General features: G+C 40.5%; 1 protein-coding gene across 2 annotated transcripts in view; it reads left to right on the top strand.

Moving 5' to 3' along the window:
- Positions 1–24007, top strand: part of CHRNA6 (cholinergic receptor nicotinic alpha 6 subunit) — a 330207-nt gene that overhangs the window by 221850 nt on the left and 84350 nt on the right. For both annotated transcript variants that reach the window (XM_069626418.1, XM_069626419.1), the window contains exon 3: positions 14057–14101. In XM_069626418.1, the coding sequence (XP_069482519.1) occupies positions 14057–14101 (45 nt within the window). The remainder of the gene's footprint in view (positions 1–14056; positions 14102–24007) is intronic.

Here is a 24007-nt window from a genome sequence, read left to right as displayed (position 1 = left end):
TGTCTCGGCAGCCCAGCAAAAGCGATCTCAACTTTTTTGTCAGACTTTCCCCCAGCAGAACTCTGCTGCTTACGCAGCATATCTGCAGGTATACTTCCCTCCAATCATATTAGCAGAAAGTGTATTAGGTTGACACCCCTGTGTCACAAACAGTAGGAGCTTCATACTATAATAACAGTTTCTGTTTGATTTCCTGCTGCCTTCCTGTCCTTTGCATTCAGCACAGCCAGAGAAAATCAGAGAGAAAATGCACGTTTAAAAGCGAATTTCAAAACATGTACTTCCACCTCATTTTCTCACAGAGATTACATTATAATGTTAATGAGTTAGCACTAGTGATTAGTATTTGTTAATTAAGTCAGTCAATTAGACAGCTAATGTAGTCTCCTGTGTATGAGGCATTTCAAGAAAGAGAAAAGGAAAAAAAATGGATTCACATTTACGCTCTATAATGGGCTTTTTGGCTGAAATATGAATTCCATACCTTGCATGCCTCCAGCCATATATTCATCTGTTCTGTTGGCAACATAAAATGACTATATGTGTGTGCCACATTATTGCTGGCAATAGAATGCTATCACATTCAGTGAAGCGCTATACTTCAAAGCGCTATATTTCAAAGCACTATAAATTATACATTCAGTGAAGCGCTATACTTCAAAGCGCTATAAATTATACTACATTATCCCTCCTTTTCTGACAATTTGGCAGTGGTCCAAGCCACAATTGGAAGAAACCCAACTAGCGCTCCTTTTTCTTTTTCCATCATAGCAATTCAACAAAATGAACATTCACACTTTTCACAATAAATCACTGTTTAATCACCATAAAATCAAAATCCATCTCAGAGTCCACCAGTTCTTATAAAATATTTTACATATTTCTTCCCAATTGAAGTGTCCATAGTCCAGTAACTTGTTTTTATACTTGAAGTCAATCATAAAACAATAAAATAAAATAAATAATTAAAACAAAGAATTAACATAACAGATTAAAATAATTAATTAAAATAATAAAGATGTGGCACTCCATACTCTAGGATACATCGGAATTCATGCACCAACAACGTTGCAAGTTCATTGTTCTTCTACTGTTGTCTGTCTCTGAGACGTCCCGACCAGCAACATCACATCATCTGGTTCATTTGGGGCACTCTTTCATCCTGGACTCTTGGATGCTTATTCCATGGAAGTCATCTCTTTTGGCATCCCGGTTACTATGTCTTCACCTCCAATCGGAGCCAGGCATCATTTGATCTTCATACAGCGGACTCCAGGACCCCATCGCCTCCCGTCTCCCGGTCCTGTGGTTCTGTGACCTCTGACCTCAAAAGTTAGGTTAATGTTCTAAATCAAATAGAAAATAAACAACTTAAGTATATAGCGCAATACTAATTTCACCCTTTTACCAAAAATAAAATATCCATGTATATTTCAAAACATATCGCACTTTTTCTTTCGCTTTCTGAAATTAAGCACATTTTACAGAGAAAACAAACATACATAAAGCATCATTGATCATTTAACCTATTTCACCTTTGTAAAAATAATATCACTAGTTTCAACCCTCTTTTAATGATCATCACATATAGTCTTTTTATTCACATCTATTCTATTACAACAATCACTTCTATTTTTATTTCTCTGTTATTGCCCTATGAATAGACTCATGTGTCTTCTTTCATGTATTTAAGGGACTTTATCTGTTTCTACACGCTCAAGTCTCTTTACCTCGTGTTTGGGGTGCCAGGGTTTAATTTGATTTACATGAACACATTGTTCTGTTACTGTTTCACCTTCAGTTTTCAAAATGTTGTACACTACTGGAGATATCTTATCTATAATTTGAAATGGCCCCTGCCAGGCTGCCAGAAATTTAGAATTGTTCTGTTTACCTTTTCTAAAATGAACCTGCCTCTGCTACAAACTTCTTTAATATATCCACAACAGACCTATTACAGCGTTCAACTTCACCAGAAGAAGCAGCTCTATATGCAGTATGTAATTTTCTTTTCACTCCCAGTATTTTCCATACCTTACACATTAGAGCGCTTGTGAAATGGCTTCCTCTGTCTGATTCTATTCTTTGTGGTAACCCAAATCTTGAAAATATATGATTTACCAGTAATGTGGCTGCTGTTTGCGCACTACAATCTGGTGCAGGAATACACTCTATCCATTTTGACATCAAACACACCATACTCAAAATATACTGGTTCCCCCTGCTTGACCTCTTTACAAATCTAGTCTATTTGCAAATCTGACCATGGAAGAGTTAAGCCTCTTTTCATTAACGGGGCTCTAAGCATCGGTGAAGCAGGTTTAAATTGGGCACATCCTAGACATTCTCTAGTGTATAGTTCTACATCTTGGGACATATGTGGCCAGTAAGCATAATCTTTCAGTAGCTCCAAGTTTTTTGTGAACCTCTGTGGCCTGCAGTTATTGCATCATGTGCCTGGTGTAGCATCAGCCCTCTGAATGAAAGGGGCACCACCCACTGTATTTGTCCTGTTATGGACTCTCTAATCATGAGCCCATCCTGTAGTCTAATGTGTTTCTTATTCTTCAATAGCACCCTCAACTCTTCTTTTCCCACACAATCATTTTCTGTTAAAGGGTTTTGTTCAAGGTCTATCAAATGATTATAATAGATTCCCAAAATTGGATCATCTTGTGCCTTAATCAGATCTTGATCTGGTGTATCATAACTCCATTGTACTACTGGTTGATCCACCTCTTTTGGAGCTTTAGAGTGTGTAACTGCATCAATTTGTATTTCACCAAGTAAATGTTCAATAGGTAGCAACTCTCCCATCACAGACCCAATTTTAGCTAAATGATCTGTGCTATCATTTCCTTCCTTATGCTCTCCTGGAGTTTTTAAATGTCCACACATTTTTCTCCAGTATATTGTCAAATCATTCTCCGACACCAATTTGTCTATGGATTGAATAATTTTTCCATGTTTAAGGGACTTTTTATTGTATGTAATCATGCCTCTCACTTTACAGCCAGGCAAATATTCAACAAAGCTATTTCATACATAATTAGAATCAGTCACCAGGACAATTTCACTAAATTTATTATCAACTGCAGTAGTAATTGCTTTATAAATGGCTGCCAATTCCGCTACTTGACTGCTCCTAGCCCCAATTCTCATCCCTATACTGGGGATGGCTTCACATTTCAACCAGACATTTCCTATTCCTGACACCAATTGTTTATTACTGTCATTTTCAATGTGAAAAGCACAACCGTCAACATATACAGTCAGCAAATCCTTGCATGTCTTTTCATCAAAAGCTTTGTGTGGTGATTGCCCAAATTCCTGTAAACTAGATTCCACTTCTACTTCATTTGATACATGTTCAGCTGCACAGTCATGAAGATCTGCCAAACCTTGAGCAACTGGGCTATTTTTATTTTGGCCATATCTCACTTCTACAGGAAAACCCTGCAATGCCAGCGTCCATGAAGTGATTCTGGACTGAGCTAGGTTACCTGATCTAATTCTTTTACTCTCTAAAAACTGCAAAGGTTGATGATTTGTCTCACTAATCACCTTTTCTCCCTGAACAATGGGGCGGAAATGCTGTACCACCCACACAGTGGTCAAAAGGGCCTTTTCACATTCACTGAATTTAATTTCAATTTGGGAAATGCCTTACTTGCATTAGCAATGCTTTTGTGATTTAAATCATGTTTTTGTGATAATACTGCTGACATACAATGTTCAGAAAAACCTATTTCTATAAAGAAATCCCTATCCTTTATGGGGTATGCTAAACATGGTGCCTTTACAAGACATTCCTTTAATTTAGTCAGTGCCTCAGACTGCTCTTTTTCCCATTTCCAGGGTGTATTCAGCTTTAACAGTTCAGTCAATGGTTGAGTAATTTCAGCATAATTTTCAATGAACTTCCTATTATAGCCTGTCATTCCTAATAAACTTTTTAACCCTTTCACACTTTTAGGGTCTTTTAGTTTTTGTATGGCCTCTACTTTCTTCTTTTGTGGGTTTAGTCCTTGTTCAGTCACTTCATGGCCTAAAATTTCACTTTTTTCATGCACCATTGTGCCTTTTGTAAAGATACTTTGGCGCCTGCTTTTTTCATTTGGCCAAGAACATGTCTTATTTAATTAAAATTGCTTTTTCAAGCTTTCATTTTTTATCAGGACATCATCCACATAAACCATGGTTCCTCTTTCCGCTGCATCAGGCATGGCCTTTCTCAAAAATATTCCAAATTCACTCCCTCTATTGACATACCCGAATGGAACTCTAACCCATGCGTATTGGGTCTTATCAAATGAAAATGAAAATAAATTCTGAATCTCCTCTGCCAATGGCACGCACCAATATCCAGAGGGGAGATCTAACATAGTAAACACTTTTGAGCCATGTACCTGAGCCAAGCCTTGGTCAATGAATGGCAGTGGCCATCTGGATACTGGCACTCTTTTATTTAATTCCCTCAAATCTGCACATAGCCGCCATTGACCATTTGGCTTTAACACACCTAAAGTAGGTGTGTTGGATGTGCTATGAATAAGCCTGATAATTCCCAGAGACTCCAAATTTTTAATTATCTCTGCCAATGACTCTAAACATGCCAGTGGTAATCTATACTGGCGCACAAATACTGGGCTTCGACTACACCCCTCTGGTAGCGTGGCCACATGTAAATTAGTTAGGCCGCAATCATAAGCATCTTTAGCAAAGACATATTTAAACTCCATAAATATTTTTCTCAATTCATTTCTTTCTTCATCGCTATTGCATGCATCTGCTGATAAAATCTGTTCCTCTACCATCTTTGAAAATTCTGGGAAATCTTCCAGTGGAGGAATCTCTGTGCTTTCTTCTAACTGTGTGGCTGTGTCTCTCTGTAAAGCTGCCACATTTAAACTGTTTTGGTACATCAGCTTCCACTTCAATGGGCTGATTTCTGTTTCATTTCCACTTAAGTCAAATGTTATATAATCTTTTTGATGACAGCACACTGTCTCATTTGAATCATAAGGGTACACAGAATGAATTTTAAAGATTCCTTTGGGCTGAGATTCCAGATATTTGGGCAACACACCCCTGGCATCCACATACCTTTCAGGGATATTTCCAATCACCATGTTATTTAGATCTGCAGTATAATGTGATTTTTGTATGGCCATTCCTAATGAAGAATTTTCCTCTAAATGAATATCTTGACATCCTTTATTATTCAACATAATTTTTATAGACCCTTCACCAACATCTATCAATGGCATGTATTCATAATCCAGGCCTTGCTGTTTTATGGATTCATTCAAGCACCCAAATGCATCAGAATCCTTCATCTGCTGTCCATGTTTGCACTTCAGCGTTATTGCAAACTGCTTGGTGAATGCAGGGATAATAGTATCTTTTCTCAGCTGTAATTTAATTGCATATGGAACCAGTTGTGCGCAATGATAAGCCCTTCTTTTGTCTTCAAATTCAGGTGCCGGCCCACCTAGGCGTGACCATATTTTTTGATTAAGGAAATCTAACACCATACACATTCTGTGCATGATATCACTGCCCATGTAAAAGTCATTTTGTGTCCCACTCACTATCCAAACATTATGTTGAATTGTTTTTTGTCCAATACTAATCTTAAGCATGCATCTGCTTGCAATTCGATTTTCAAAGTCTGGACTGTCCAAACCAGAAACATATTGGTTCTTATTCTAAATTTCGGGATCTCCTTCCTCTCCATTATTTTTTGCAGCAATTTCTCATTAATAAAGCTTCTTTCCTGTTCAAGTGCTAAAGTGGCTTTTATTATTTTAGAATGGTCATTTATACCAATGTGAACCCATGGTTGCTCATCTTCCATGTGTATTTCAGCAAGAGTGGGCATGTGTTTTTCTGTATCTGTTTTAGGAGCAGTATTCTGTTTGCATGTCTTCTCTTTTAAATAAAAACGTAATGTGTACTCATCTATTGCAGTTTGCCATTTTTTCCTAGGGTCTAAATATATTTGTACAGATTGTTTCTCATTTTCACTCTGCATTTTATCTTGACACATCCAGATAACAGTGACGCTAGGTATACAGCTATTCTGGAGATATACCTTTACTGCATCATTTGTTTTGGCAACAGTGTGACATTCATTTATATTGCTGTTTTATGATTTTAGTTTCTTAGGTCTCAATGGTTTTTTGGTCAAGGACCACAGTACGCACTCCATTCACCCCATCTATGAGAGGAGACAATCTTTTCAGGCAATCTGTTCCCATCAGAAATGGAATTTCACAAATAGATGTGATCAATACCTCCTGTTTGATTCTGTGTTTTCCTATCTTTATGTCAACCTCGGTAACACCCATAATGGGCACCTCCTCCCCGTTAAAATTATGCACTGGACCTTAATTTTGCTTCACTGTGATCTGATTCTGTGGGGATCTCCCTTCATTGATACTTTTTACCAATTCTTTGGACATAATTGTGGCTTGTGCGCCGGTGTCAATCATTGCAAATGTATTGCATTTCTCTTCTACAGTGATGGGAGCATAATACCTGTCTTCAACTTCCTCTAACACACATAAGAAGTGCGAATTCCTACTGATTTCAGGACTCACCTTTATCAGGCCTTTTTCACTTTTGGCTAAACACATTGGTAAATGGAAAGATATTTTTCCCTCCTTTCTGTCCATTTCTGTGTGAGATACTTTATTCATTTCCACATGTTCAGAGGTTTTTTGGAGTGTGGCCACTGTTAGCCCATCCATCCAGGTATCATCAGAGGTCACATTACAATCCTCCAACTGAACATGTGTAACAACATCAATTGACAATTTGTCATTGTCTAACTCTGTGCATTTGTAATAATCTAGTATGGTACCAGTCCTTTTAACTTCTTCAAAAATATGTGGCTCAAAGAATTCTTCGAGTAATTGAACTGTACCCTCCTTTTGAGCATTTATTTTTTCTGCCTGTGTTTGGTTATTGTTCTGATTGCGAGGGAAGGAGTTATAGCATCCTCACTTGCTCCCTGTTCACTGGTAATCCCCATACATGAGTCATTTGTCTTAAATGTGTCTCTGTTCTTTTGGAATTTCAGTTTTTCCTGTTTCATTGGTACATATCTCCAATGTTTGATCTAGCTCTAGGTTAAACCGAACTTCTTTCATAAAGGTATTTGCACTTTCTGTCACATATTCATTTACCAGTATCTTTATTTTTGAATCTTTAGACATCTCAGAGTCATTATGGAAAATCAGATTAGAGCAATCTGTTTTCTTGGCACTGCAGGTATCATAAGTACTTAGTCACTTATCAGAAACCACCCGGTCATTGAAATGGCCTCTGCCCTCTCCTTTGATAACTGTTTTTATGCTGTACAGAGCTTTCCTATTTGTTCAGCCAACATTTTCACTTGGGTCTCGAGACACTGGAATCTTTCCATTTCTCTAGAATCCTCTCTCTGTGGCCTAGATCGATATTGGTCGTTTTCCCCCTGATTGGATCTATTCTGATACTCTAATGAGAATGATTTATATTGAGATTGCTTCTGAACTCTTGATTCATACCCATCCTTTGGTTGTAGTCCCCTGTTGATGGCGAATCATTGTATTGACGTGGAGCATAATTCATATTCTGCCTCATGTCTTGTCTCTCATGTTGTGGGTACTGACCCCTATGTTGATTCCCATTATCAGTAAATCGATCTACATATCGGGGTCTATCCTGATTACTGTATATAATGGTGTTGGGATCAAATCTGCTCTGTGTCCCCAATGTATGGTAGGGACCATTATTTCTTTGATCCTGACTTTATCTCTGGTTATTATTCATACCTGACATATCAGGCCGGTATCCCGCCCGGGGCCTATCTCTTAAGTACCTAGGGCTGATGTAGCTCTCCCTACTACTAGGATCATGTGATTGAAACATTGGTGCAGGAAGTGATGACCTTTGTTGATTACCCCTTTGTTCAGGTATCAAATTATTTTTACCTGGTTTGAGCAGACTCAAGGGACATTTTGGCTGAGCTGATTTCCATCACTGTTGCTGAGGGTTCTTTAGATTTTGGTCTAGTGTCTTTCATTTTATCACTTTCTCTACCCTGACAATAGAGTACCTCATATAGTTTTGTGCTTTGGTGTACAATCCATTCAAGTGACTTGTCACGGTCAAATTCACGGATCAACTGTGATATGATGTCTTTCTGTAGCCCATAAAAGTAGGCAGTTTTAAACTCATTGGATTTGGGGTAAAAAGATACATCAAAGCGAGAAAATGCTCTTTTTAAGTCTTGTAAAAACAGGGCGAGGGGATGTATTAGGCACAGCAGTGATTGTGTAAGCAACTTTCTTTGCCTCCTGCAATGACTGGAAAGGAGAAAAATGACGCCTAATCTCTTTTTCAAATTCTGCCGATGTCATATTCTGCTGTTCATTTAATCCCCTTATGACACTGGTTGTGGGAGCATCTAGAGTTAAATGAAAATACTGTCTGTATTGTTCCTTAGGTATCTGGAGGGCTTTAAATATGTCATGCACTGCTTCTAAATGATCGTCTATGCAGCATTCCCCTCCCTTTTTAAATGGTTTGATCAGAGCTTTGATGGATTTCATTATCTTTATGGGGCTACTCGTTGCAATGCATGGAATTGCACTACTTGGTGATTCAACCCTGGTTCCAGGTATATGGGATTGGTGGCGGCCCCCAATGGGTGTATCAAATCCCCCAAATGCGCTGCAACCAAGTTCAGTCGCCGGCCCAATCACTGGGGCACTAGCTCTTTGGGTAGAAATATGATTCACCTCAACTCCATTGAATGTGATGCCCTGCCGTCTATCCTGGGACCTGGAAATGCACATTTGCTGTTCCAAACCCTTACACTTCTTAAGGAGCCTATCTGCCTCATTTTGCAAATAGTCGTTTCATCACTCATTTTATTAATTACCTCCTGCATATCGTACATTTGCATTTGGCATTCATTGAATTCTTTGTTTCTCTTATCTCTTTCTTGAAACATTTTAACCATTTCCTGTTCCGCATTTTAGAGATCACTTTCTTTTTCATAATGTTCTTTTTGTAAGATCTGCATTTCCGAAACAACCTAATCTTTGTCTTGTCTAACATGGTCTACCAACGCTTTTAAATCTACCAATTCTTGTTCACTGTCCTCAAACTGTTTCTTGCTTTTGGTCAATTGTATATAAAGATCTCTACATTTTAACTGCATGTCCTTTTGATATCCTTCTAATTCTGCTCTTAACATTTCCTCCTTTTTACTAGCCCCATCTAGGTCGGCTTTTAACCTGTTAATCAGCTTAGTATAATTTTCTTGCATTCGCAGGGACCTATTCAAAATAAACCATGTCTTGGCGCATAGCCGTATCAGACAATCTTTCTCTGCATTTTTATCAGCTGCATTTAATAATCTCAGAAGACAGATCTGAATTATGCTGCCTTCTGCAAAAATGCTGTCTAGTGGTTCTTTCTGCACTTCACCATAAATGCGATCATGCCATTCTGTGGCATTATTTGATGACCATGTCCCATGTGCATATAACTTTGCCTCCAGATATTGCACTAGTTCTGAGAATGTGGCTTCTATTTGAGACATTCTGAAATTCGTTTTTTTTAGTGACACACTGCTATTATGAAATGCTCTATGATCACTTTCCTGGCCTTCAACGCACCATAAATATGTTGGATATTTTGTGTAGATTTGGGGTCTGGCGGTATTTTCTTACCGCCCAAAAAAAAATTGTAATTTGGTGATGACTACTCCTTGCATTTAGATTGGGTTTGGCCTTATTTCCTTTCAGTGACCATGCCTTATTACATTATATGGGATAATTTAGTAGTATACACTATTGTTGGTAATTTATTGGTGAGCATGATTTTTCTGTTTTATTTATGGCCCTAACATACACAAAACTTTCCTTATTCTTATAATGTTCTTGTGATCTATAGAGAGTCTTGGACCTATATACAGAGACACCACAATTTCACACATAGCGTATTATCAATAACCTGTGGTGTCATCACTGACTTATATACATCAGTGAACTATGCTTCCATAGGCCTCATTACTGGTTCATGGACCCCCAGTAATCTATATTTTGTATTAGATTCCACCCAAACACCATGCACTGGGTGAACACACGCATACAACTATTTATCACTACTAAGCCTATCTATTCCATCCGTATGGGAAACATGACACACGTATTACCTAAAAAAAATGTTCCCCATTTCATAAGGTATTATTCCAAATACTCCAAGAAAACACCAAAACAAAAACACTCTACGCGATCTGCGTATATATCATTTGTATTATAAAAGTTACATTTCAAAGAAAACATTTTACCATTTGTACATTTGTCTTACCGCATTGTCTGTAACAAAAAGAAGAAAAGAAAATACAGCGATAGAACAACATTCACATTGCAACATTACAAAATGGCAATTTAACACAGGGGATTCCCTTTTGCTACTCTGCCTGCCGATATTCTTAGAAGGCCATTCATACAACAGCACACAGTAACCTCAATTCACTTTGGATATTTACCAATTATCTGTAGTGCTCTCCCCCACTCGACCTCCCTTTGCTCGCCTCCGAAGAATGGGCCAGGGTGGTCTTTGTAATCTTGTAGGCTTCAAGTGCACAGCGAGAACATTGAATTCTCAAGCCGGTGCTAAGTGAGACTGGGCATGCCTGTCTCACAGCCCAGTCTCAGATCCTCCGTCTCGGCAGCCCAGCAAAAGCGATCTCAACTTTTTTGTCAGACTTTCCCCAGCAGAACTCTGCTGCTTATGCAGCATATCGGTATGTACTTCTACCTCATTTTCACATAGAGATTACATTATAATTTTAATGAGTTAGCACTAGTGATTAGTATTTGTTAATTAAGTCAGTCAATTAGATAGCTAATGTAGTCTCCTGTGTATGAGGCATTTCAAGGAAGAGAAAAGGAAAAACATGATTGATGCACATTTATGCTCTATATTGGGCTTTTTGGCTGCAACATGAATTCCATACATTGCATGCCTCCAGCCATATATTTCCCTTTTTTTTTGGCAACATAAAATGACTATATGTGTGTGCCACATTATTGCTGGCAATAGAATGCTATCACATTCAGTGAAGCGCTATACTTCAAAGCGCTATAAATTATACTACAGGATAAATATCTCCCTCCAAATCTCTGCTTGGAGAACCGGCTCCCTCCAGAAGCTTGGAAGTAGATGAGCAGAAGGCTCGGGAAGGACAGTATTTAGGGAGGCAGTGTTGGAGATAGGTAGGTCCCAGCCCTCAGAACGCCTTGTGGACAATGCAGAGGGTCTTGAACTTGATTCTTGTAGCCACGGGGAGCCAGTGGAGGTATTTCCTGGGATTTCATAAAGAAATTATATTCTTTACAAGCAGGGCTATGTTTGATCTATTAACCTTTACATCACAATGGTTATTATAGTAATAATGGCTGTGATGAACTTCTGTTCATCTATGCTGGGGTGTCGGGTGGGGTGACCATGGAGGCTGGCCATCACACCGTGATGCTGGGCCTGGGAGAGTGTGCATAGGATTCCCAGCTCTACATCATCGTGCTGCAGTCTTTTGGCAGTGGCTCATCACATGGACTGAGAACATTCCTCTGCACCTTTTAAAAGAAGCTCTGAGCATGTGGGAAGCATGTAAAACACAAAACCCCCTTGAAGTTCAACCTTTCCCAAAAGTCACCACATGCAGTTGAGGACCCCCCCCCCTTTCTAACTCCAACCCCAGGACCCCCAAAGTGTCCCCATATACCATACATAAGCCCTGGCAATTTAACAGTGTGGTTGCCAGGAAAGAAGCATGCATTAAGTCTTGCCCATAAAGGCAACACGTAGACAGATTTACTACAACATGGGGAATATGGGGTAACAATGCTGACTCCTGCATACACGTTCTGTGCAGGAACTGCACACTGAGAAACGTATATTCTGTGGAATTCTTGACATGAAGCTCCATAGCTTCGTTCCAGAAATCCCATGGTGCACTTCTAAATGGAGGCAGGCCTTCATCAAGGCTCATGCCATTAACCCATTCAAAGGGGGGTGGAGACACTGAAATGGCAGGAAAGCTACTGACAATCCCTGTATAACCAAAAGGAATCCAAGAGCAATGAGCACCTTCTCTTAACAACACCTAAGTGTTGTTAAGAGAGGGTTTATATAGCCTGTAGCAATATAAAGCTCTGCTGGTTTGACAATGCTGTGAGAGAAGAAAGGAGGGGGAGATAACTGAGGAGGAGGAGGTGAGTGGCTACATCAGGAGAAGTAAGGTAGATGGACAGAGTCAAAGGAGAAGAAGAAGGGGTATATGGGATTGTGGAGGCGAGTCCAAGGGAGAGGAGGAGAAGGGTGCTTAGGAAGAGTTTGAAAGAGATATTATTAAAGAGTAGGGGTCGTGGTATTAAGAGGAGTCTGGAAGCGACATCAAGGGACAGAAGGGGCTTGTTGGTAGCTCAACAAGAGAGAGGAGAAAGAGTGTATTTGTGAGTAGGCTGGTGGAGGCATCAAGGGAGAGAAAGAGATGTGGGTTCAGAATGAGGTTCGAGATCATAGCCAAGGAAAGGAGGGAGGAGAAAAGGAGGAGCATTTTTCTGGAGGAGGTGGGGTGACATCAGAGGAGAGGTGGAAAGGGGTCTTAAAGAGAAGTATGAGAGAGGAATTGAAGAAAAGGAACTCAATGCTGGAAGCAACATCAGCATAAAGCTGCAGGGCTGTGCAAAATGAGTGGTTGGGGCAGGAGTTGAGGACGAGTTTAGTACTATTTAAGAGGAGGTTGGAGGAGAGCATATGTGACAGGTGAGCAAGTAGCATTCACATCCTAAGTCTAAGGGGTGCGAATGAAGGAGGGTGGAGGTACAAACATTAGTTGTAGGAAAAATCCCCTTAAGCAGAAATCCATAGCAATTAGTTATAGAGGTAGATAATGACAGGCTGCTGGGGCCTAAAGATAGGACCCTAAGATGCAAGGTGGATAAGGCACCTAGATCCAACCTCTAAAAAAGCTCAGGTGACCAGCATCATTTTGGGGTTTATTATGCTATCTCCCAGTCCTACCAGTGTCCCAGTCAAATGTGTATGAACGCATACAGCCGAGAACAAGATGAGAGGTCTCCCAGGAATCAAGGATGACGACTACAGTACCTAGTGCTGCAGAACTAAGAGACAAGAAAGAAGCGTGGTGACATGCAAACCCACCGGACTGCAGGTGACTGAAAGGTTGAAACACAGCTGAAGGCAAGATCCCCAGATTGAAGGCTATGAAACCCAGAGTCTTGTTACTTAAACTAAAGGAGAATCCATCCTGTTTATTGCGACAGAGATTAGGGCAACAGAAACCAGGCTGTGGACCAACATTGTAACTACCCTTAATAAGCCTGTAATTATTACATATTTCGGTGTCTTTCTTGTGTTGATCCTACTCGCTTCATTGCAGACTTCTGCTGGGGTCTTTGCAGCTTAATATGAACTTGTAAGCTATAATATTACATTTTCATTACCTGTCAGCATTTGGCTATATAGACCCAACAGAAGGGCCTTGCTATGTACTTAACGATCAGGTCATGGCTGCTATTTTGTTGAACTTGCATTATCTAGCTTTACCGTTATGTCAAAGATACAACTAGTTAAATGTGACTAAGCTGATTTTAAAAGATCAAGTCCCAGCATGCTTTAATATTCATTGCTCTGATAAAGATGATACATTTACTATACATTAATATGCATAATACATGTAATACATTTAATTTATATGCTGGTCATAATCAGTTTGAAAGGTGTTTTAAAGTACTTTGGATACATATTGAACATTAATTCATAAAAGTTACTGTGGAGACATGCAGTAAATACAATATCATAACAGCAGTCAGGTGTTAGCAGTCACGTAGAGTTTTCATAACAGCAGTCACGTAGAGTTTAATTGACTGATATGTCAATTAAACTCCACGTCACTGATTCGATTTTAGTCAATCAAATGTGCTGAACATCAACTAAATAGTATGATTTGTCTTTCTATTTAAAGGATGAAGTTAACCAAATTCTGGAAACCAACCTCTGGTTGCGTCATGTAAGTGGCATACCATTTTTCAGTACGCTATTAAACAAAATGTATTGTGATATTAAAAAGAAGTGCGCGCCGGGCACCGCATGTTTTAAGATGTATGTCTTAATTTTGGAGTGCAGGCTTCACAAATGGATGTGCATGTAACCGTAATGTGCAGTGGTATGTAAGGATCACTGCCACCAGCCCTCAATTCTAATGTCCTGTGTCCATCATAACTGACTTGTGTTAGAACCAGAATAATATTATAATAACACACAAACTTACTTCCGTAAACAAATAGACATAGGAACACAGTAAACTCTCAGTATTGAATCATATATTTATATTGAATTCAAATCCATTTGCTGTGCAGCTTTTTCGTTTATAGCTCAACAGTCGGACCACAAAATGGTTAATGTTTATTTGCAGACTCAAGTGCTTAGGAAATGTATACAGTTTCTGCTTTAGAATACATTTTGGTTCAGATATCAATAAAGTAAAAAGTAAGGCAGCAAACGCAGTAGTCATTGCAATCGAAATAATCCAAATGCTTTCGCAAAATGCTGATACATCTGGCCTTCCAGACTACCTTCTGTATGTTAATGCCCCTTTTATTGACATATGTGTGTGTTGCTCCCTGACTTTTCATATTGCCAGAATTTAGCCACCCAACAGGGCTTACCTGCATAAAGATTCACAAGAGTGGTGCACTCTCAAATATGGCAGCAACTTCACAGTTCATTTTTATATCTTCCCATCACTCACTCTAGGTACGCATACATACACTTGGGATATCCCCATTAGAAAGTGCTTTGTAAATCAGGCCCTTTGTCTCAACGAGCAGCTTCTGGGAAAGGTATTCCTGTTTCACCATCTTTGAGAGACGTGTGTCAGGGCAGATGAGGAGCCCAGGAATGCAACAAGACTTTCCTCCCAACTGTAGGCTTCTCCAGGTGTCATAGCATAAATGTGTAATAGTGTAATCCGGCTAGAATCTCCAGGAGTCTCATAAGGACCCTCCAGAAGCAGGACCTCCAGATCCAGAGTCCCCTCACCATAGTGCAGGACCGTGGGAGCGAAGGGAGTCCAACTGGTGTCCAAGATCCGTAACGGTGCTGTTTGCTAAGCGTTAAAATCGCGAAGTGCCGCTGAATCGAAAAGAACCCATAGCTGCCGACGACTTCCTATGTACCGCTGCAGTAGCCCTCCAGACGTCCTCCCTCCTGTCCCCATGACTGAGGCTCAGGAACAAGGGTCTGCACTGCTGTAGCAAGACAGAATCCAGCTGGCCCACTCTTCTTCAAACCATAGGTACTGTTTAGGCTAGGGTTATCTAACCGAGGGGTATTAATAGCCAGATTTGGGAAGACTCCTTTCCAGTACATTAAGAGGTTTTGGTACCCCTTGGTTACAAGGGTATGTGAATGATTGAAAAACTTAGATGGTTGGGTTAAGGGGTACTGAGCACACACCTTTGAAGGAATTAGACATCTTTTTTTGCTTGAATCTATTTTTGATGCCTGCTCTCCTGAGCTGAGACAGCACTTGGCTGCCTCTAAGGAAATTGATCCTAAAAAACTAGCACAAGCTGCTGATTTATGGGTAGCCAACATGGCCACTCATAAATACTCTGGTGCTACTCACAAAAAGGAAGAGGACAAACAGCACAAGAAAGAGGGGAAAGAGAATTGTAATTCCAGCCATCCAAAAGAGGGCCATAAAACATAACAAAGGTAAATTCCATGGGAAACCTGGTAGGTCTTGCGAACCCTCTGGTGCCAAGCAAGAGGGAGGTCAACAGAAACCCTCATTCTAGAGAACATTTGCAAATGGTTGTGTATGTGGATATGTAGATCATGTGAAAGGGGATCCCAGAAGTAAGGGTAAACCTCCAGGGCTCCACACTGCTTTCTTAGCCACCTTCATCCCTGAGGGAGAAGCACAAATGGCAAGTGCACACTTTCAACTACTGTCTGGAGACTCCATTGAAGTGGAAGCCAGTGTATCTTCAGTGTCCCTGGGTCTGTGGGAACAACAGAATGTGGATGTTTATAACACCATTCTAGATAACACCAATGAATATTATAAGGACAGTGTTCTTGTAAATGGGAGACTCCTGCCATGAGAGACAATGTGGCAAGCATTACAGTGGTTGATGAAAATCTTTTCAAACCTGAGGATGTAGCCAAGGCACCCAAAGTTTGTATTTGTATTTATTTGTATTTATTTTATTTATATTGCGCACCTTGCCCAGAGGCTTGCGGGCGCATGTTTAGGAGGAAGTTACACGTTACAGAAAAGAGGTTACATGTTGCAGAAGATGTGATACAATAAACCGTTACAGGTGATATTGACATAGCAAGTAACAACATAGTATCAGCCCCCCGTTACAGGAGAAGGGTAAGGACTGTGAGCAGTTACAGGTAGCAGGATAAGTATACATCTGATCCGTTTAAATTACAGCAGAATCACAGGCAGGCGAACCTAAACGCGTTAGGCAAATGTGAGAGCCGGAGTGACAATGAGCAGACAGCCGTGCAGAACAAACACTAGCCGCCGAAGGATGCAGGGGTGGAAGGTGAGGTATCTTGTTCCCGTAGCCAAAGTTTAGCTTTGGCTTTAAATTCGATGCAGTGCGGAATGTTCCTTAGGGCGTTAGGAAGTGAGTTCCAAAGCTTGGCAGCAAGGACCGGAAAACTCGACCCTCCCGCCGAGCGTAGTTTGAAGCTGGGGATGACCAGAGTGTGGATCTGGGCAGATCTCAGGGGTCTGGTGGCCGTGTGTTGCGAGAAGCGTGATACTAAGTAAGCAGGAGCTGCATTGTTCTGAGCCTTGTGTGTGAGCACAAGTGATTTGAGTGATATGCGGTGGGAAATAGGTAGCCATTGAATGTTGCGTCTAAAATGGGATATGTGGTTCCGTCTAGGTATGTTAAGTGCTGCCCTTATGGCGTTGTTTTGCGTGACCTGGAGTTTGTCCAGATTTCTTTGGCTGGTCCCAAGGTAGAGGGCGTTACAGTAGTCAATTTTGGACAGGATGAGGGTTCTCGTTCCCACTAAACTTTCAGGAGGCCCTATCCAGATGTTTCCTATTCTGCCAGCTCTCATCCAGTGCAATAACATGACTGTTAGCATCACTGTTAGTGTACAGAATGAACTGCCAGCAGAGTCCTGTTGGGGAATGACTTGAAAGCTCCTGAAGTAGTGTCCAGTACCCTCGAGCCTCCCAGCAAAAAGAAGCAGCAGCAGCAAACAAGATTGGCCAGGGAGGTAAACTTGAGAGACTCTGTTTGAGGTTAAAGAGAGTTCCAATACCTCCAGTCCACCCTTCAACTTCCAAGAAAATAAATGAGACTAAGGAAAAATCTAAGATCTCTGGGAGAAAGAAAGGTCTGAAACCTAAACCTGTCCATAGGACAAGGACATCCCTGAGAGCACTGCCCCAGGTCACCCTAGTGACCCCTTCCTCAGCTGATGCTGAGTGGGAGGACCAATCAAATTCTGTGGAATCAGCTACTGGTGGCACAGAGCTGGAAGAAAACCGTCCCTGCATTGGAGATCTAGATCCTAGAGACCATCCTGAGCTGCTAACTTTACTTGCAGAAGGTGGACCCTCTAGGGCAGACTTCAGCAGAGGACAAAGAGAGTGTCCCTTTCTAGAAGTCAAGAACTCAATATAGGTGAAGGACCATAAGGTATGTGCTATGCCCTATCTCGAATACTTATAGTGAGGGCCAAGCTGCATCGCCAAAGTTAAATGGTTGGTGCATCCATAAGCACCAATGAAAGGTAAAGGCTAAATGAAGATATGATCCCAACACTCCCCTGTCCTTTGTCTCTAGGAATGCCTGAATGTAACTAGTCTTCATTGGCTGGCTGGCTGTCCTTGCAGGACAGCCAGCCTGCTGTGTTATTGACAGCCTAGGCTGTGCATGAATGGAACAAACCTGCTTAAAAGGTGAGGGGTTTGGGACTACAGGCAGAGTCGTCCACTGGGAGAAACACCCGATGGAGAAACCTTGAACAAAGCTTACTGCAAACTCCTGGACCTCTGAAAACCCAAGCACCGCCACAGGAGCCCTCCAAATGTCCTCCCTCTTGTCCCAATGACTGAAGCTCAGGAACAAGGGTCTGCACTGCTGTAGCAAGACAGAATCCAGCTAGACCACTCTTCTTCAAACCAAACCCATACCTACCTCATTGCCTTTTAGCTGTGCCCTTCTCAGTTGGGAATGGCATTGGCTTACTTTGTAGAGTTGATTTCAACTCTCTTATCACAGGATTAACAGCGTGTTGCCCTACAAGTGATTTTTCTAAAGACCCTTTAACTTTGTGCAAGACTTTGATCTAAGAAGTGTATCAGATCAATAGACTGTGTCCCAAATGACATGGCTGCCCTGGCTGGCTCAAGAACCTTCTAGTCCTTTGACTTTGATACTGCTTGTCCTTCATAGGTGGTAGCTTGTTGTATACTGGTACTGCTAGGAAAGGTGTATCTAGATTTCATTGGAAGATTTAATTGTCCTCACTTATACCGAGAACCTGTCAAACCTTTTTCCTTCCCTAACCTTTCCTTTCTGCAACCTCAGAATCTGCAAATTATACTAGCGAGATATATAAATGTCATTACTGGCCTTGTGATTGAAGTCACCTCAGGGTGTAAGAATTGTGTAGGAAGCATATCCAAATATTATCCACTAACTTGTTTTGATTCTGAAAAGTAATTTGAAAGCCTATTTACATTGTTACAACAAATTGCCTTTTTAAAGAATGCTTATTTAAAAATGGATCTTAATTAAATAAATAACTATTTATAACTGAAACCGTGAGTATGTTACTTGGCTACTTGGATTTACGGATTTCATTTGTACAGCGCTACAGCTCACATTTAGCCATCTTGAGATAGGCCTGGCTGCTTAGTCACACTACCAACCTGTGTAGTACAGACCTTTACCAAAAGGTGGGTTACCTAATACCAAACAGATAAGTGTGGTGTAGTCCCACACAGTGTGACTACACCAGTTCTTACCTAACACTGCTATATTCTAATATTAACTGGGGTGCTGGGTTTATATGGAGACGTGTGAACCTCCTATAATGCACCCATTACTTGTCTATGGTGTACTCTGACATTTTATCTCTTGCAAATTTGTTGATTCACACCTTTTCAATTAGCGATTTCTCTTTACCCAGGATGCAAGTGCCAGTTTCACAGGATTATTTTCGTGCCAAGCTTATGCTTGTTTTTGCAGGTAAACATATGCGCACAAGACATCCACCAGACCAACTACAAACTGGATCCAATAAAACTTCCCCACAGACAGGTTGTGTGGGGTCAGCTCTCCCACATCCTGCATGGTAAAGTCATCATGTAGCCTCCTAGGCCCAAGGTCAATTTACAGCAGAGTAATTGTGCTCCAGGCCTTTTTAGACCAGGAACGTATTTAAAAAAAAACAAATGTTGATTATAAAACTACACAATGTTGTTTATTCCTCACTTATATCACTTGAGTATGACCCTCTGTCATGCAAAGTACTGTCCGTGGGTGGGTGCTAAATAAACCCTAAAATTGGGATGATTTACAGTAACGGGCACAAAGCAGTAAGGTGCAATTGGGTTTTTATTATTGCAGATTCTGTGTACATTCCAGATCAAGAAAGCAGGCCTACCATGGCCATCCTCCCACTATATAGAGTGGAAGGCTTTATTTTGTTACAGTACGTTTCTCTAAAGTATAGAACACCCTTGTTCTGTATGCAACAAAAATGTTGGTTGATATACTTTGCCATTCTGTTTTGCGGAATGAATTGTAATCACTGCCAAAGTCATCTATTGAACAATATTACTTTTAAGCGGCTTACAAATATTAGTCCTGCTGACTGTAGAAGCAGAAACAACCTCACTCTTGCAAGTCACACTCATTCTGATAAGCAAAACCCTATTTCTACAACTTTGACCAGACAGTGCATTTCGTGGCTAAAACAGGAGGTGTGGGGTCTTTCCCTTTATTGCGTAGCAACTTTGGTAAGGGACATGGTCAATCTGGTGGCACTCTGGCACAGTACCGTACCTTTCCAGGCCATGTGAACAGTGGTTTTATTCTATTTTTAGCCTACAACTCCTATCTTTCCATACCACTGAAAATATTGGGTGTGGTTGACAGGAGTTGTGAGAGTGATTTTTACAATCTTGACCAAAGGTTTTTTACTACAACTCTCATTAGCTCAAGCTAGCAGAATCAATGTAGTCAGATGATGTGAGTTGTAATGTCAAACATCTGAGGAGCCACCGGATGCTACTTTGGTGTAGTAAACCTACTTGTGTACCCCCTGGTATTCAGATAAATAATACATGAATGCATTAATCAATATATCTGCATTGATCACAGGAGTCCCAAAGGGGATAGCTTTGTAATATCTCAAAGAGAATTGTTAAAATGTTGTTTGTTGACCTGAGGTAGATGAGAGAGGAACCTGCCAGAGTAAGAGAGAACTAAAGGGGAAGGTACCCTGAAGCAGTCGACTATCATCACAAAGGCAGTCAATCAAGTTTTTCCAGATTGTAGGAATTCATGCATCTTGTCCTTAATAAGCTGCTATTGAGTCCCCTTGAACCTTAGTTTAACGCATTACAGAATCATGGTCCAGATTAACAGGCCTTGTTGTCCCACTCCTGATAATGTATTTTCTTAAAAACGTGCATAATGGATTTATGCTTTGTTTATTTTAGTTTATTTTGCAATACAATACGTAGTCTTCATACGTTTCAAAAATTACCAAATGTTTGAACCGAATGTGGACCATCTCACATGGAGGAATGCCTGCAGATGCTAACAATGACCTGCTCATCCTATGTGGCAAAGGCTCGCAATGGGTAATCAGGCATTGGAGCACTTGCGTTCATCTTCCTTGGAACTACACAGTGATTGTGAAAGGTCTGTAATACCATGGGAAGCAACTGGGAGAAAAGGTTGCAGGGAGAGTTCAGGAATTACTGGGGTTCCGTTGTCCAGTACACAGGGTTGTCAGAGTAGTGGAGAAGTTACCACAGGTGATACTGACAAGTGGAGAAGAATCATACTGGGTGTTATGAGGGATGTCATGAGGGTAGCAACAGTCCAGGCAGGTGGAGGGATGTTGCAAGGAGGATGGGGGCTGTGGGAATGATAGAAATGGTGTGACAGCAGTCCAAAAAGCACTGGCAGTGACATTTGGGGTACCAGTCATGGTCATGGGCTTTTCATGCTGGGGCTGTTGTTCAAGAGTATAATGTATATCAATAGTACACAGTGCCCCTTTTTTGTCTTGCAGAGCAGCCAGCTAACCATGCACATTTTGCATTGTTTTCTTAACAGATGTAAATCGTTTGTTAGAAGATTCAATTGTCGATTCTTTCTGCACAGTTCTGTGAAAACCTTCTGTATCCAGGTGTATAGTGGGTGGGGACAGGGCTGCTGGTGGCAGCTTTTTTGAGGGAATCCAATAGTTCTCCTTCATATGAGGACACTGCTTGTCTATATAGCTTCTGATGACTGCTACTTTCCCCACACAATGGTGTGGTGCACTGTGTCTCCTCCCCTGCACCCCTCCTCCCCCTACATCACTGAGATTGCAGGTGTGTTGTTCTGGCCCTAAGACTTTCTCCCACTCCATGGTGACATCCAATGGCAATGCCTCCCCCAAGATGATGGCTGGCATTGTTAGGGCCAGCCAAGGTGTTGGCACTAAATAAAAGAAACATGAAGTATGCTAATGCCATGAGCCCTCACAAATGACAAATGGGGGAACACAAAACACAGTACTGTTGACCCATGAAATATTAAACCCTTTGCATGCAAATTCAAGTGAATGATACACTCACAAATGGGAAGAACCCAAGAAACAGTACTGTTCTCCAAATCAAACCCTTTGAATGCCAATGCAAAATCCCATCAGCTTCTGGGAACTACCTGCCACGGGTTCCGTCATTTTTTTTAATAAAAACGAACAGACAAAAATGCTGAATTTCGACAGTAGAAAAATAACAGAAGTCCCATAATGATGATCAAGGGGAGCTAGGTTTGCAGGGGTGTCCCCTGCTTCCCTTGATTGACATCATTGGACTTCAGGGGTTGTTGTGGTGTCTCCCGCTTCCACAACAAGAAAAGTGAGGGACAAACATAGTTTACATTTCTTTTTTTTTTTTTAACGGACCCTGCAGCACCGATTCCCTTCTGCATAAGTGAAGGGAACCGGCGTCGCAGAGTGGTGTAACAGTGTGGGAATGTGGAGCACCAATTCCGGTGTGCCGCCAACAGGTAAGTAGGTGGGTGGGTGGATAGGGGATCATGATTTCACTGAGGAGCCGATTTCGAATTCCGTATTGCCGTATTCAGTGATTTTGAATTCGAAATGTTGACACTCAGCAAAATCACAGCTATCCATCCACCTGCCACATGTGTTAGCTAGCATAATTGGGCTAGTATCACCCAGAGTATCTGGGTCCCTGATGCTATGAACCACCTAGGGACCTGTATCCACAACGGAGTTATTCCCCCTCTAATGTATTAGGGATTTGTTATGCGAAATTATCATTGGTAACTTGACACCTGCAAAATTGAAGTGGCACAGCATCACAGCCTAACCTCAGGAAGCATTGTTTGTGAAAGCACTGAATGCTGAAAAGACATTAGTGTACAAGACAGAACAGGTTTCCAGGAAGCACTACTAAGCCAATTGTAGACAAGCCTACTACATTAAACTGTCTGCCTAACAAAAGAATATTATCATTGCTAAGAAAGGTATTTTTTATCATAAAACTTGTTCAGCTCTAGAATCTCGAGTGAGCTGTTTAAAGTTCTTAAAAGGTTGCTGACTCCAACAGCATAACATTATTCCATCATTCCCTCTCAATAACTTTGTGATGAGCTTGCCAGGTTCTTTATAGATAAGATTATAATTTGAAATTTAATGAAATATGAATTCCCTGTAAGAAGCCATTGTTTTTTTGTGTTGTTATGGTTAAATAAACCTTTTAACATATCAGAGAAGACATAAAAACGATTAAAGAGCTACAATACAAATATTTCATGTAACATTTCATAGATACTGCAAAAACATTTTGCATATACATAAAATCATTGCATCTTATATGAAAACAATATTAAAAAAGAAAAACTATTCACTAACATATACACTTAAGTCAAGTTATTCAAGCATTCCAGTATTCTCAACCACATATGCTACATTGTACAATTTAGGATTATGCATTTCTCTCAGTAGAGAAGGCTCCAATTTTGATCACTTTCATAATTTTCAATGTTATATCTCAGATTATGATATCAATATTTATAGATTGTGTCAATTTGTGTACATTTGGTCAGAGGATGCATAGGAGTTTCGATCTCTTCATTACAGAATCTACAGAGGTGTTTTAGATATGGAATATGATGCCATGCACCCATTCTAGAAAATGTTGGGAGTAACTCCAATCTCAAGGACATTATAAACCTGATGACCTTCATATGATAGTGTTATATTAGATAGTCGCAGGGCAAATCAACAGGAAAAGCCTGTTTAACATATGGCCTATATTTTTTGGACTAACCGAGATGAGTAATATTGTGATTCCTATCCCAAACTTTACCCTTTTCTTTTATTTGTTTTTCTATTAGGGAGATGTGCATCTCTTCTCCTATGTCAAATATGATTTCCTCAAAAAACAACAATACATAATTTCTCCATTCTTTCAATGTTGCATCTGTGCTGTTCTTATTCAGCAGCATTTTAAAGTTGGCAAATATGCAATCCTGTTCCTCGAATTTATGCATCATGCGGATATAGAAAATACCCATCGTCATCCTCTTTTGTGGGGCTAGGGATAACAGCCCAAGCTCACAATCTAAACCTTCAACTGGTGTTTTCTTTGGTATACCCATAGCTCTTATCCACA

Source organism: Ambystoma mexicanum, chromosome 6p (genome assembly GCF_040938575.1).
Source record: "Ambystoma mexicanum isolate Mex_15411 chromosome 6p, UKY_AmexF1_1, whole genome shotgun sequence".
Lineage (NCBI taxonomy): Eukaryota > Metazoa > Chordata > Amphibia > Caudata > Ambystomatidae > Ambystoma > Ambystoma mexicanum.
The sequence above is the reverse complement of the archived record's forward strand: the minus strand, read 5'-3'. Positions and strand labels throughout refer to the sequence as shown.